The following is a 15759-nucleotide window of genomic DNA, read 5'->3' as shown; positions in this document are numbered from 1 at the left end:
CAGTGGGGGTAATTCATGGGACTTTATTCCCAGGTTGTGAAAGCATCATCACTACATTTATAGAGCAATAAAGGTGTGTCACCGAGGTCATGTTATTTATTACGCCTTTAATCTCTTTGCAAATACAGTCATGACATTTCTATTTTAAATAATTTATATTAGTTGATTAGTCAGTAAAAAAAAAGTATTGACCAGCTACATGCATGATATGTATGCTACATGACTGCTATTATATTTCTTATACATCTAGCAAAAAAGTTATGAATAACTGGTTACATTTGAATGTTGTATTGTACTGCCGAATAGGGCTGATACAGTACACATTATTCTAGCATCAGATTTTGCCATATATAACATGGCAACTATCAGTTTGATATATCTTTTTGTATCACACTATTGTGGTAAATGTTGTCACTGGGCAGGAATTCTTTATGGCAATAGCAGATTTTATATATGATTTTTGCATCAGTGTCACAAATGACTTCATAGGATACGTTCACAATTTTTCAAGTCTGTCTTACAACAATAGTCAAAATCCACATTCTTCGTTCTGTGCAAAATGTGATCAATAGTATATATGAAGCTAATATGAGGCTTCAGCAGTCTGAGTTAGTCAAATAATCTGGGTATCTCCCAAATTACAGTCCTTTTAGTATGAAAATACCTCCATATGTTATACCTCCACTGCAGCTCAGCAAGAAAATAGTCAAAGAGGTCATAATTTCATACTTAAAAGACAAAACTTTGTAAGATATCCACCTGATTTGACTAATTCAAACTGCTGAAGCCTCATATAAGCTTCAGATAAACTTTTGAACACATTTTTGCACATAACGAGGACTGTGCACCATTCTTACATTGGAAGTGCATTAGAAACAATCTCCTAATGGCCAGTATGAGCAGAAGGAATGTACACTCACCAAGCACTTTATTAGGAACACCTGTGCAATCTAATGCCAACCAATACAACAGCGCTGCCATAAATTCTTCTTTTACAAAGTTAATATATTTTCAGTTTTTGTTGACATCGTCAGAAAGGTGATAATTCAACTTAATGTTTGTTATTGAGGTCTAGTGGGTGGTGGTTGTGGTGCACTGGAGTGCACTATATTGGCAAGTGTTTCTTCCTATTTTGCCCCCCTCATGTAGCCTATATGTTAAAGGACGAATTCACAATTTTTCAAGTCTGTCTTAAAACAATAGTCAGGTTCTCAACTTTCAGGTACTTCATACTGACCATTAGAAGATCCCTTCATAATGCACTTACAATGTAAGTGATGGGGACCAAAATCCACAAGCCTCCTTCTGTACAAAGATGTATTTAAAAGTTTATTTACAGCTAATATGAAGCTTCAGTCGTCCAAATTAGTCAAATCAAGTAGATACAGTGTCAGTAGCACTTTCTGACCCAAACAGCTGATCTGTGGCATAATAAAACACTTAAACTTATATTGATTGTATTTTAGGTGGACGTTTTTTTAGGTGGCTAAAATATGTTTTACTGCTGGTCCAGTCCACAGCAGTACAGTGCTTAGCTTCCATGTCAGCACTCTTGTCTGCTTCTCTAAACTGGGAGTGTGCCAACCCAATTCTACTGCAGGTAATACACTATTAACTACCTCATACAACCTCACTTAAAAAAACCCGAACTATCCCTTTAAGACTGTGTGTTGCGTGAGATGGAGCAGGTGAACCCAAGTGCAGACACTCAGTGGTGAGGAGACAGAGATATGATAGAAATAAGGTAGTTATTGTAAAGGCTGGAGAAAGGGAATGTAGGCCTGGGGAAGCTTGGGCTGGTAACTGGTAACTGGGGCTGGGGCCTGAGCAGCTAGTTGGGAAACTGGGGCTGGGACTTGAGCTGGAAGCTGGGAACTAGGAGCTGAGGATTGGGGTGGAAGCTGGGAAGAGCGGGGATCCAGGGCAGGGAAGCAGGGCTGACAAGACGAGACGAGGAGCTGGAGACAGAGCAGAAGGAACTGCTGGAGACAGGAAACAGGGTTAGGCCAAGGAAAACAGGCAACAACAAGAAAACTGGATAAATGCAGGTGAGGTGGCTTGAAGTGTAGTAACACTGACTGAAGCAGAGGCTACGATCTGGCAGCATGGTAGTGGCACGCACACACACACACACACACACACACACACACACACACACACACACACACACACACAGGGAGAGAGAGGGACTGAGCCACTGGGAGAGTGGCAACAGGTTAGGGAGACAAAGGACCATGACACTGTGACAGGAAATACAAATAGAAGGACAAGAACAATAAAATAAAAATAAAAATAACAAATAAATACATTGAAATAAAATAAAGGCAAATTGAATTCTAAGTTTACAAAATTTAAATTATAATAATTGATCATTAATATTGTACATATACCCTTTTTGTTTCGGAGAGATTTTGGAGAGTTCAAAAAATATGTGAAATCACAAAGGAATAGAGAAAATATTGATCATTTTTTTTTGAAAACGACATTTGTGAATTAAAAAAATCATCACATTAACAATAAAATCAAATGTAGGGTCTTTACATACAAAATATATTATAACATCTTGAACAGAAAGAATATCTTGTCAAGGCCACCAGATTTCTCTACTGCACCTCTGTTCTGTTACTCTGATGTAGTGATTTGGGGGCCCGATGCAGGCAAACTCTGTCTTGCTTTATTTTCATCCTTTCTCAACCTTAATGTTGGTATTAGCAATGATAGAAGAAGTACTCAAGACGTTTTTATGAAGTAAAACTATTAATGCTGTACAGTAAAAAGACTGTATAAGTCCTGCATTCACATTTTTACTTGATTTATTGATTTATTTTTTTATTGAATGGGACAGTGTGCAGGTTGAAACATATAAGATGCACTGCACCGGAGTTAGCTTGAAGCTAATTTGCATCTGTAGTCCCCGACAAAAAACATACAACAGCATAACAACAAACAGTAAAAAACAAATAAAAAAAATAAAAATAAAAAAACCCCAAAAAACCAACCAACCAAACAAACAAAAAACAAAAAAAAAGGTGAAGTGTGACAAAGAGGTATTAATCAGCACATTGTACTTAAATTTACTTAGCTTGTGTTCAAGGCTTTTAATTCTTATATAATGCTGGATAGTTTAATCAATAATGATGCATCATATTTTATTTGTTTTATTTTCTGTCTGAATCTGCAATGTAATCAGTAACATTTATCTGTCAAGTCAATGTGGTGGTACAATGTTTTCCTCTGATGTTGTATAAGTACAAAGAGGTATAAAGGTGCATTTTATGGGCCTTTTGTAAGTTAGTTCAGGGTACAATGAGTAACATAATAGTAACATAATTCAATATTTTTCTTATCTAAACATCATAATAAATCTACAGCTGTTTGGGGCCCTTTTAGTTTGGGGCCCCAGACAGTTACCTACCTTGCCTAATGGTAAAGTCTGCCTCTGCTACTCCAATGTTACAGCTTTCATCTTTTGGACAATCATCATGGTCATGATTGATCTAACTGATTGGTGACCCAGCAGCAGTGAGGGTGATGCAGTGTTCCTGCTCTTATTGATGCGGGAGTTTGCGGATCAATCAGGAGAGGCCAGTCTCGTGACGTCACCGCCGCCGCTGTGAGACCGAGCACGGGGGCAGCAGAAGCAGCAGCAGCGGTAGCAGCATCCGTTAGCAGGCTAGCTGGCTAAACGTAACCCCCGTCAGCTATGGTTCATCACCATCATCTCATTTCTGACATAAACGCCCGCTCGGAATGACCTGGCTAGCTGAGAACAGACTGGGAGCATGGAGGCTGTTCGGGTTTTCACACACTAACCGGGATCGCAGTGGTGCAGCGAAGCGCGGTAAGAGGTCAGAGAGGTTTTCCAGCTCACCGTTATCATTTTGCGTTAGTAAACATGGCTAGTTAGCTTGTTCACAGGACCACCGGAGCCGCCGCAGTGAACACCGTCACATAGACGATAATCTCCATAACGGCTAATCCTCGCGGACGACCGGTGTGTGGCCGTTTATGACCCGTTTGGTCGCCGCGGTAACGTTAGACATTGTTGTGAGAGCAGACGATGCTAGCTGCAAGCATCGGTTAGCTTCTCATATGAGACCGACGAGCTAACCAGTATAACTCAGCTATTCTCAACATTTTATCTCTGACACAATAATCTGCAGTGGCGAAAAGTAACAAAGTACATTTACTCAAGTACAATTTTGAGATAATTTTAATTGTACTTGAGTATTTTTATTTGATGCTAACGTTACTTTATACTTCACTCCGCTACATTTCAGAGGTAAATATTGTACTTTCTACTCCACTACATTTATTTGGCACAATGGATAATATAACAAGCTTTTAAAATACAACACATTGTTAAAGATGAAACTAGTGGTTTCCAACCTTTTTGGCTTTAGACGTCTTACAAGAAGCAGTGTGTAGTCGGGTCACATTTCAGATGTCTATGAGTTGTTAACAGCTCCACCAAATAGTAATTTTTCCCTCTAAACTTCTCACGTGGTTTCATTTCAGTAAATGTTCAAATGATCCAATATTTCACCAAAAAAAGATTTTTCACTCTCTCATTTATCACTTCTTTCCTCTCCCATTAATCAGCTCACAACCCCTCAGATTTATATGGTGACCCTTTGCAGGGGCCCCACCCCTAGGTTGGGAACCACTGGACTAGCTCCACCTCCAGCAGCTACAACAGTAACATGCTGCTCACACACTGATGTTTCAGTATTAATAATCTAATGATGTCATATATAATAATATATCAGTCAGGGACCAAATTTTAATAGTTCAAGTCCCTTTTGCTAATATTACTCAAAAGGCTGGACACACTTTCCCAAGTGTGCCCAAACTTTTGACTGGTACTGTATGTACTTACGTACTCATGTACTTAAGTGGGATTTTTCATGCAGGACTTTTACTTGTAATGGAGTATTTTTACATTGCTGTATTGGTACTTTTACTTCTTCCAACACTGATAATCGGTAACAATCAATGGTTCCTCTTTTCATTTTCTGCATACTCAGTAAGAAGCATGCAGTATACAGCGGTTGTCAAAGAGAAAATTTAACTGAATCTGAAAACCTGTTCCCTGTTTCAGTGAGGAGCTTGCGTCACTGATGCCAGGTGCAGGCCGTAGCTGAGAGCACTCAGGATGAGTGGGGCTGGAGAGCACACAGACATCCTGTCAGTGGCAGACGTGGTCAGAGACAGATGGAAAGTGGTAAGATGTCACTGAGAGGAAGAGAAATCACAAAATCATGTCATTTCACTAAAAAACCACCAGTAACCACAATAAAGAGAGCACACATGTTTTCCCCCCCACCAACACTTTGGGTTGATCCCTTTTGCACCTGCTCTCCATCTCCATTTGTGCTTTTGTACAGGCGAGGAAGATAGGTGGTGGTGGGTTTGGGGAGATCTACGAGGTTTTGGATCAGTTGAGCCAGGCCACCGTCGCCTTGAAGGTGGAGTCTGCTCAGCAACCCAAACAGGTGCTGAAGATGGAGGTAGCTGTCTTGAAGAAGCTGCAGGGTAAGTGATATTGGAGGGAACACGATTAGTCGATTGTCAGAAAAATAATCAGCAGCTATTTGTTAATATATTTACTGTTAATTAGAGTGCTATTTAAAAAAATCACCTTGGGCTCTGGAAAATTGTGATAGACATTCTTCACAATTTACTGATATTTTAAGACAAAGTCAAAATGTGTAACCGAAACACAATGTTGAGCCTGTGAAACATACAGTGAAAAAAAAATGTTTGAGGTACTGCATACAGTAGTAAACAGGATGTGACATTTGGACACACTATATGTATTTATATGTACACAGAAATCTGTGACACTCAACCTGAGAAACATAAGCATATGAGTAATACAGATTAGTATCAACTGTGAGGCCAGCCTGATGTCTGGCTGTCAGTTTACAGAAGTGACGATTCACAAACATCAACATAAAATGTTATACTTATTTATTTCCTTAACAGGCAAAGACCACGTGTGTCGCTTTGTGGGCTGTGGCAGAAACGATCGCTTCAACTATGTGGTGATGGAACTGCAGGTAGGTTTTTTGATCTGCAAATGTTAGTCAAGTGTTTCATTTGCTTCAGATGTTATATCTCTCTGCTTCATGAATGTGATGTGCAATGTTGATTTCCTGTCTAAAGGGGAGGAATCTGGCAGATTTGCGCAGAACCATGACCCGCGGAACCTTTTCCGTCTCCACAACTTTGAGACTTGGCAAGCAGATCTTAGAGGCTATCGAAAGCATCCATTCTGTGGGCTTCCTGCACCGTGACATTAAACCTGTAAGATGACCTGTTATAGTTTGTGAATTTCTTGTTATTGTTTTGTACATCAAATGAGTCAATGTCAAATTTCTGTAGCATATTATATGACCAATACTTGAACTTGTTTGTGCTTCTTTGTTTTGTAAAATTGCAGTCTAACTTTGCAATGGGGAGACTAGCCAGTACCTGCAGATGCTGCTACATGCTTGACTTTGGTTTAGCCCGTCAGTTTACCAACTCCAGCCAGGAAGTCCGTCCAGTAAGTACCGTGTTTACTCCGTAGGCTCTTTTTAAAGCATAGTGTTTCAACGGTTAGAGGCTTTACTGTGATACAAATAAGTGTTGTTACGAAATGGATCTAAAAGAAAAGACATTCAGCTACTGTATGTGATATTAATGCTGTCTGATCAGAGAATGTGGATCCAGAGGTAGTCCAACAGCACTAGGGAGTCATCCAGGTGATAGGACACCTAGAAATACTAATAGTTAAAAGTTAAAGGCAAACAAATTTACACATTTCACACCAAATTAAAACTTCACTCACGTGACTCTAACAACTGTCACATGACTGCTGTGTGATCTCAACAACCCTCATGTGACATGAATGTGTGAACATCATAAAAAGGGTCGAATCCCACCAGTCAAACATAAAACAGTCAATCCAGTTGCCTTTAACATATTATTTAGATACCTCAGAATGTTATTCTGGACCTGTAAACTTTGTTTCAAGGACAAAGACTGTGTTATCTGTGTTTCAGTAACCCAATCTCGGTTCTCTTTCAGCCTCGTCCTGTGGCTGGCTTTAGAGGTACTGTGCGGTATGCTTCAATCAATGCTCATAAAAATAAGGTGAGCAGGCACCAAGGACATGTTCCCTTATACATACTCTCAGTTTCTCATTGACAATAAAATTGTATTCTATTCTATCCTATTTAACCCTTTAAATTACTAACACTCATGTTTCTGAATTTGCAGGAAATGGGTCGTCATGATGACCTGTGGTCCCTCTTTTACATGCTGGTTGAATTCATGGTTGGTCAGCTTCCCTGGAGGAAAATCAAAGACAAGGTATGTGCTTCCACAAGTTCCTCATTGTAGATTTTTAATTATCTGCTCCAACAAACCAAATATCCTCCTTTCTTCCCTCAGGAACAAGTAGGAAATCTAAAAGAGACGTACGACCACAGACTTATGCTTAAGCACCTTCCCTCCGAGTTTAGCATTTTCCTGGATCACATCCTGACCTTGGACTACTTCACTAAGCCAGACTATCAGGTTGGCCGTCTCTTGTTTGGCATATTTTGCACACACTGTTTATTCCTCTCCGGCTGTCAAACGCTGATGCATGTGGTTTTCTCGGTGACAGCTCCTGATGTCAGTGTTTGAGAACGCTATGAAAAGCCACAACGTGCTGGAGAATGACCCTTACGACTGGGAGAAGTGTGATTCAGAGGATATGCTGACCATCACTGCCGCAGCAACCACTGCTCAGCAGCTCACTCGTCTCACACCAGCATATCTGGGGTATTTCCATTTAAAAGAGTTCAATCAGTGTTGACATATAACCATGTATTTTTTTAAAATTGCTTTGAGCTTGTCATGGCAGTTTCACTTTTGCGATTCAAACTTCCTTCTCACACCGTTGGACATGTGTTCAGCGTATAGCAAGCTGCCTTTTTTTAGACTAGAAATCTGCACTGTCAGAGATCCCTGAGAAATCACTACTCTAAATTGCGCTTTGGAAACGAGCTGCAGGGTGACCTTCCCTCTCCTCCACAGCATGGCCAATGCTTCAGTGCTGCCAGGCGAGCTGCAGAGGGAGAACACTGAGGATGTCCTGCAAGGGGAGCGCCTCAGTGACGCTGACAACTGCCCCCCGATCCCCACACCAACCACGCCCGGTGGAGATGTATGGGAAGAGATTGACCGCAACTGCAACCATAAACATGCCCAGCCGATGATCAGGAAGGTCAGGACAACGTAGTTTACTGTTAATGCTCAGTACAGTGTTCTTACCTACCGCTGTAATGTTATTCCTCTCATGCTGTGTAGTGAGATTTATTGTTTAGCTGCAATGCAGTGGATTTTTATGCAGAAAACACCCCCAAAGTCAGCAATACATCACGGTGGAGTTTAACATAAATCTACATTCAGGACTACATTCATTTTGAAGATTCTTGCTTATTACATCTTCTCCTTCCAGCCTTGAATATAATCTCCCCCGGAGCTTTTCTCCTTGAGTCTCACCTTCTCATTCTTCCTGTTATTTTAGTCTAGAAAAGATGGTGGGACTGTCTACCTCCCCGTTCAAAGACATTTTCAGTGTTTCAGCCTTGTCATTCATTGTATTCAGGTGGTGAGTGAGGATGAGCACAGTCAGAACCAGGGGAACCAGAGTCCCAACACTGGCTCCATACAGAGCTCTCCTAGACGAGTGCGATCGGAGACCATGTTCTTGGAACGGGCTGCACCGCTGCTCCGGAGGATAAGACACAGTCAGAGCTTGGCATTTGAAAAGAGGCTCGCGCCCGAACCCAAACCCACCATCGAACGCTTCCTCGAGGCCTAGTTAGTACTTTCTATACATCCAGATGCACTTGTGACAATCTGCAAAAAATAATATTTCTGTGAAAGTGACACAAACTCCCTCTAACACTAACAATATCTTGTTTCAGCCTGGGCAAACAGCGTCCTCTCCTTTCACAGGTCGGAGAGAAATCCATTCCCGAGAGGGGATACGGGCAGCAGACGCCCCCCTGCAACGAGGAGCACTCTGGCACAGCAACCCCCGACCCGGAAGAGGGCGCGGCGAGCAGTGGTTTCGTCGCTGTGAATCTCAGTCCTGTACCGCAGGAGGGAGACTCTCAGGAGTGGGTGATGCTGGAGCTGGAGCAAGGCAGCGGTTCTGGAGCCACCAAGCCACCAGCAGAAGCACTTCATGAGGACAAACCGGGGACACGCACACCCGCTGAGACTGAGAACCACTCCTCTGAGCCGCAGGATGGCCAGTCTCCGGCAGTGCCGAGCAGCCCTGTCATGTCGCAGATGTCCATGCCTGGCGCGTGGTTACTGGGCCACAGGAGGCTGCCAGGGATGCTGGGGCAAATGCCCTCCGTCATGATGGGAAGACCCCAGATGGACCAGGTAGGGGTGACCAAGCATTTTGTTGTGCTTGACCTGAGAGCAGCTTTTTGAAAGGAAACTTATTGTAAAATTAGATTAATTTTGTAATGATCTGAATGGATTTCACACATTTTTTAAATAAAAATAAGATGGAATTTCATTTTTTATTCATATAATAATTTTATTTTATTTTTTTATATTTCAAATATTTATTCTTGCTTCGTTTTGTTGCAAATTTTTCACATTCTATTAATCAATGAGTTCTTCTCAGTCTTCCAGTTGTGCGCCACAGTCTCCTGTTCAGGAGAAGAGCGCTGCAATACCACTAGAGGCCCCATCTGGTAAATCTGACGAACCTCCCGCTGAACTCTTAAAGGATGGAGGGAAGTTGGAGTTAGCTCCAGTGCCAAGTCCAGCCAAAGGCCCCACCGCTCATCTGATCAACGACAGAGACCCAGAGAGTGATTCCGGTCTGCCTGATCGTTCCTCAGAGCCCAATCAGCAGCCCCAAGCCGACACGGCCGGAGGCGCTATGGAGAGCACCGTCACCGTGTCCTCCTCTCCGCCCCCAGCTCAGCTCAGGAGAAGAGATTCTCCCTCGTCCCCGAGATTCAGCCGAATCCCGGTACGAGAACCCGGCGCTCCGCTTGACTCCCCCAGCAGGGACCTCAACGTGGAGAGACGTCATCGCTGGAGCAGTCCGGTCCCTGGCTCCCCCACCCACTCCCCCTCTCCTTCGCTGTCCTGCGACAACCTGCCTTGCGCTTTACCGAGAGACAGGCTCTCCTCGGAGCGAGAAGACCCTCTTTCTCTGTCCTCCTCATCAGGTAGTAAAAGTAAGATCCCGCGACCAGTGAGCGCCACCTTTGTACCTGAGCAACTGACCAGCAGGTTTCTGCCTCGACCACCTCCCGGGAAACCACCCATCCGCCCATGTGTTGACAACAGGTAAGAGCTTTGTTCAGCGGAGGTGTTAGAAAACACTGACCTGTTTTTATTAGATGGTAGATATTTAGACTCCTGCTGTTTAAATAAAAAAGCCAGTCATGAATAGATGGAAAGGCTATTGAAATGCTGATCATAAATACTTAATTATATCATTATATAACAGCCATTACAATCATACTGTCGTGTTTTGTTTTCTCCAGACGGCGGCGGTTAAGAGTACGTGCCAGCAGCACAAGCGACGCAGACTTTCTGGCCAGTCTGACCCAGCTGATGCAGGACCGCAGCGGGATGCTCTTCAGCCCCCCCCCTCGCAGCACCTCCTCCTCCCTGCAGCGCTCGCTAAGCTCCTCCCCCTCCCGCCAAGAGCTCCGCGAGGGCGGGGCGCTCCAGGGACGCAGCCGCTCTCCATCCAGCTTCTCCGGGTCCCCTCCTCCTCGGCACGCTCACCCGCAAGACAGGTCCGGTATGCAGGGTCAGTGGGGCCACAGCTCCAGGGGAAGGGGCCCGATCCACGAGGGTAAAGGCTCAGGCAAAGTGAGCCGATGACTGTATTTGACACAAATGACTGATCCGGGTGGTGCAACTGTAGCGAGAGGCTGTCTCACATCCAGTCCCTGATAGCATGTGTAAATACGGTATTTACTCAAGGGAATGTACTGTATGTAATGTAAAATGTATGATAAATTGTATTTATTTATTTATTCATTTGTTGGATGTGTATCTCAAAATACTTGACAATGTGGCTTGATGCCTGCAGTTGAAACAAAAAGGTTTGGGAAACCTTGAGATTGCCAACTCTTACCTCGCATTTCATTCCTCTCTTAACACTCCATGTAGGCCTAATATGAGACCAAAAAGACAGTGTTTAATACTGGAGGGATGTAAAAATGATGCTAACTGTAGATATGTACCATTAGGAAAATGGTATACACTAATAGAAACCATGTACTCGCTCTAAGACACTAATAGCAAATAACACTACAGCAGTATACAAACATCAGCATTCATAAAGGAACCAGGGCATGCAGTCCCATGTTGACCTCATTTCTGTCAAACTGCTAGATGAATTATAGTATGTAACAATGAATTGCTCATTTTGGCATATCACAGTGTAGTAGTGTGCTTTTTCTTTGCTAGAAAATATTTGTCATGCAAAAGGAATCCGCGTATTAGAATGTACATGTAAGTGCACTCATACTTAAGTATTGTACAAGTGCATGAGTATCATTGCAAATTTTTTTTATTCATTTGTACAATCGGCGAAAACATCTGTATTTTTATTGAACTGCTTCTGATCGAAATACATCATGTAGACCAGCAAAGACGTGCATTTTTATTTCTCACATCAAGAAAAACAGCAGGAGGTGAAAGCTGATAACCTGATAGAAAAAAGAATGTTTTTCATTATGTCTGATTGTTATTGCATCTTTTTTTTTTTTTTTTTACACTTTAAAAAATATATTATAAAAGAGAATAAATGGCAGATCTCAAAAATATTACCGCCTGGCTACACATACTGTAGTTTTCATTGTGTGGCTTAAAGGGTCAGTTCACCCAAATTACAAAGAAATATATACAAAATGTATAAAAAGCAGCAGCAACATCTTTCCGGTAACAGCGCCTCAGTTACTCTGGATAATTCACACACGTCACTGTGAACAGTTTAAATGGCACACTAGTTTTACAGAAGAAACAAGCAATAGATTAAAGTGACAGTTAAACATTGACAAAACTTTTGATCAAATGACAAACTACGATCAAGAGTTTATAACAGAAGTCACATCAAGTCATACTGTGACATGTCCCCAGAGTACAATCACTTGTCAAATTTTGTCGAAGCTGCTGCTTTCTGAGACAGACGTCCCTGTAAGCACAAAAAGAGACTGCTGACGACGAACTGGTGAGTGAACTGCAGATGACAGCCACAATGAAATGAAGCCTCTTCTTGCATATGCACTGCAGTTTTTATTGTGGTCACTGCAACTTTAAATGTGACAGAAGATGTGTAACCACCAGTTTGACAGTGGTAATTGACAGGATGTTAGAGAACGTGTTTATGTGGACAAAGACGTACATGATCTAGATGTTCTTCTCAACAGAGAAGTTCTTTGAATAAAGTTTAAATTAATCAGTCTTTGGACTTTCTTACTACACAGACTCCATTCTGACAATTTAGCTAAATCCCTCAACAGGTTTATAGATGTTTATGAATAAGAGGAATGAGATATATTAAATATATTAGATATAAAGAGTCTAGTACGGCAGATGGAGGTAGGATGTGAATCTTGCCTGCTACAACAAAAATAAAACTACACCAAATGGCCAGATGGTGAGACTGTAAGAATAAGCTACTTAATATTTTCACAAATACATTTTGAGCTTTGAGGAATGAAGACTGAATTCTGTCTTCCACAATATTTGGAATACACAGAAGCAGCATCTGAACTCAGGCAGATAAAGATTATCAGAACATACTGTATAGTTTGTTGGTTATCAGTATTTTTCTTGGGCATGGAACCTATTTGACAATATAAATAACCGCATAAATTGAATAAACATGTGATTATACTGTATTTATTTATTTCACATCGTAGTGACTAGACCTAAACTTTAAGTCACTACTGGCTGCTAATGGTATGATTGTTCTGACGTGCACTCTATATTGCGCAGACTATTCAATTTAATTGATAAATGCTTTCTTTATTGCCTTGAGACAGTGTCAAACTTTCTTTCTATTAACTTCCTTTATATAAAATAAAATGAGAAACCAAAACAACCAAAATAGCTGCTATCCTGAGCACAGTCAAAAAACTTTTTGCCTCTCACCATCAGCACACCTGTAGTGATTGGCATGACCTTTAAATAAATCAGTGCTCAGCTGGCCTTGACCATGTTGCCCCTGCTGTTTGGGAGGAGTACCACATCAAATCAAATACCTGGCTCTAGCACACATATTTCCTGAAACATGAACATTTGAATTTTTAACAGTAATGTCAGGATGTCTACAGCTGCATAGTAAGATTCCTTTTTTTGTCATTCTGACTTCGTAACATCAGATATGTGTCAAGGGAGAGTAAAATATCTAGCGCAATCAAATTTTTCGTAAAAAGTATTATACAAAGATGTTTATTTACAGAACAGTCAAATGACATACAGAATGTTTATATTTTGTCATGAAGGGGATTTTTTTTAAAATAAAAAGTTATATTTCCTGCTCAACTGCTGTCAGCATACATCAGTGCATCATCAGCCAAATATTTAAAATACTATGTACTTAATTGAAGATGTGCATAAAATTCTGAATGGACGATAAAAATGATAGAGACCAGAAGCAAGCAGCCAGCGGCACGTCCATTAGCTTGCGGATAGTCGATCTAAAAAAGGGTTTGGTGTATTTTGAGGTCTAAAAGAGAGGAGCAGACTGTCTGGGATCATCTGGCAACACACTGATGGAGTCCTCTGCCTTCCCGCACAGCATGCACAGCATAGTGTACTCCTGGACAATACAAAACAGATTTAATATATAGCCTACTTCTAAGACTATGCCAACAACTACACATGATTCTTACTTACCTGGTACTCGTCATCAACGGAGAAAGTATACTCGTGTCTGGCGATGACATGGTCACAGTTTTTACAAACATCTGGAAGGACAAATGGACAGAGTGGATCAGTTTTAAACACACTGTGGAGAGTTTATTGAATGGTGGGTGGATTAACACCAACAGTTCATAAATATTGGTGGCATATGGAAGAGTCTGAACACTGGCAGGAAACTTAAGTCTAACTAAAAAGCCAAAAGCGTGTGATTACTGATTATTTCATTTTTAAAAACCCATTGGCATTAATATGCTTCTATAACAGGGAAGCATATTATTAGAGCTGAACAAGACAATCAACAGAAAACTCATTGGTAAGAGCTTTATATTATTGATCAACTGTTTACTTCATTTTTCAAGCACATGTCAAAAATTCTCTGGTGGCAGATTCTCAAATGTGAAGATTTGCAGCTTTTCTTTGTCTTATGTCATAGTAAAGCTGCAACGATTATTCAATTCAATTGATTAGTGGATTGAAAGAAAATTAACAGGAATCTATTTATTTTTTTGTCAAGCAAAAGCATTTCACGGTTCCAGTTTCTAAAATTTGAGGATTTGCTGCTATTCCTTCCTTTGCTGTCTTTCCTTTCCAAAACAAGGAACAATTTGACAACATCACCTTGTGCTTTAGAAAACTGCTACTTTTCTGATGTTTCACAGACCAAATTAATTAAGAAAATGGTGAGCATGTTGGCACCTTGCATGGCACCTTGAATGTTGGTATCTAGTCTAAAGCACTTTGAGTGCTCGGGAGACTAGAAAGGCGCTATATAAATGCAGTCCATTTACCATTTGATGGCTGAAGCTTCATATTAACTTCTGATGAACTTAAATACATTTTTGCACAGAAGGAGGACTGTGGATTTCGGCCCCCATCACTTACATTGTAAGTACATTATGAAGCGATCTTCTAATGGCCAGGATGAACAGGAGAAATTATTATGGCAAGAAAAACCTATTTCAATATTCATTTGGGCACCTGATTGTTGTTTTAAAAGACTTGAAAAATTGTAAACCTGTCCTTTAACTGGGAAATTGACCAAGAATACACAAGTAAGTTACACAATAAGTATGTGGAGAATGTATCCACATTCTTTAAACTGTATATTATCTGGTTAATTTTGTCTGCTAAAAAGAAATGTGGTTGGTAAATGTGCCAAGGCTGTAGTCCATTGGTCTCCTTTTCTAACTGTAACGTAGCACAGGAACAGTGACTTACGGTCATATGTGACAATCTCCTCTCCATCATCATCCTCCGTGGCTTTGTTACTGATCAGCACGAAGTCCCTCTGGTGGCAGCTGGCACAGGCCAGGTAGTTCATCAGATAGGAGCCATTCTCCAGACAAGTATTCCCCTGCGCAGCAAAACACAAGGAAAAATCTTTTTACTTCTCCGTCGCACACGAAATCTTGTGCCACATCATCAGGGTTTGAGAATGTGAGCCCTGGGTAACTCTGGATAAATGAACGTTAACTAGCTAACTAACAGTTACAACATCATTACGCTGGTTGGTTGTCCTGTATATTTACTAGCGTTTAAAAACAATGCCTGCAAATAGCCTTAACTTACTCGGTCAGGGTACTCTTTTTGCACACAGCCGTTGCACATCTTAACGTACAAACAGTTTAAAAAGTCAGTTGACGATGACACACTGTAAACAGCTAACAAACTGCTATTTTTCTTTTAGCAAAAACTCTTCTTCCGTACGGAACGACGCTTCCTCGCAGTTCATTAAATCTGTATAACATCCTCACTACTGGACATCACAGCAAACCCCACAAGCACTTTAGCTTCTGT

General features: G+C 41.2%; 2 protein-coding genes and 1 long non-coding RNA gene across 5 annotated transcripts; 1 reads left to right on the top strand and 2 right to left on the bottom strand.

The window, feature by feature from the left end:
• Nucleotides 1-1729: 1729 nt before the first annotated feature.
• On the bottom strand, nt 1730-3504 carry LOC122999876. Of its 2 annotated transcripts, none has more exons than XR_006407845.1 (2): nt 3416-3504; nt 1730-1982 (listed from the first exon to the last, which is right to left on the bottom strand). It is a non-coding gene; the product is annotated as an uncharacterized LOC122999876 (long non-coding RNA). The 2 variants fall into 2 exon arrangements; XR_006407846.1 differs by having other exon boundaries at nt 1730-1979; nt 3416-3486.
• A 115-nt stretch (nt 3505-3619) lies between these two features.
• On the top strand, nt 3620-12496 carry ttbk2b (tau tubulin kinase 2b). 2 transcript variants are annotated; one of them, XM_044377202.1, is made up of 15 exons: nt 3620-3841; nt 5102-5224; nt 5388-5535; nt 5989-6062; nt 6169-6309; nt 6446-6550; nt 7075-7140; nt 7267-7359; nt 7441-7566; nt 7658-7815; nt 8071-8260; nt 8645-8859; nt 8967-9435; nt 9686-10362; nt 10563-12496. In XM_044377202.1, exons 2-15 carry the CDS (start codon nt 5156-5158, stop codon nt 10906-10908), a joined length of 2877 nt encoding a protein of 958 aa, XP_044233137.1. In that variant the 5' UTR covers nt 3620-3841; nt 5102-5155; the 3' UTR covers nt 10909-12496. The 2 variants fall into 2 exon arrangements, with proteins under 2 accessions (XP_044233137.1, XP_044233138.1); XM_044377203.1 differs by having other exon boundaries at nt 3620-3848.
• Nucleotides 12497-13472: 976 nt separating this feature from the next.
• On the bottom strand, nt 13473-15755 carry churc1 (churchill domain containing 1). The gene is made up of 4 exons (XM_044377208.1): nt 15532-15755; nt 15181-15316; nt 13936-14006; nt 13473-13858 (listed from the first exon to the last, which is right to left on the bottom strand). The coding sequence occupies exons 1-4, from the start codon at nt 15568-15570 to the stop codon at nt 13766-13768; spliced, it is 339 nt and encodes a 112-aa protein (XP_044233143.1). The 5' UTR covers nt 15571-15755; the 3' UTR covers nt 13473-13765.
• Between the last annotated feature and the right edge of the window lie 4 nt (nt 15756-15759).

Source organism: Thunnus albacares, chromosome 16 (genome assembly GCF_914725855.1).
Source record: "Thunnus albacares chromosome 16, fThuAlb1.1, whole genome shotgun sequence".
Taxonomy (NCBI): Eukaryota; Metazoa; Chordata; class Actinopteri; order Scombriformes; family Scombridae; genus Thunnus; species Thunnus albacares.
Note: the sequence above shows the minus strand (reverse complement) of the source record. Positions and strands in the feature narration are given on the sequence as shown.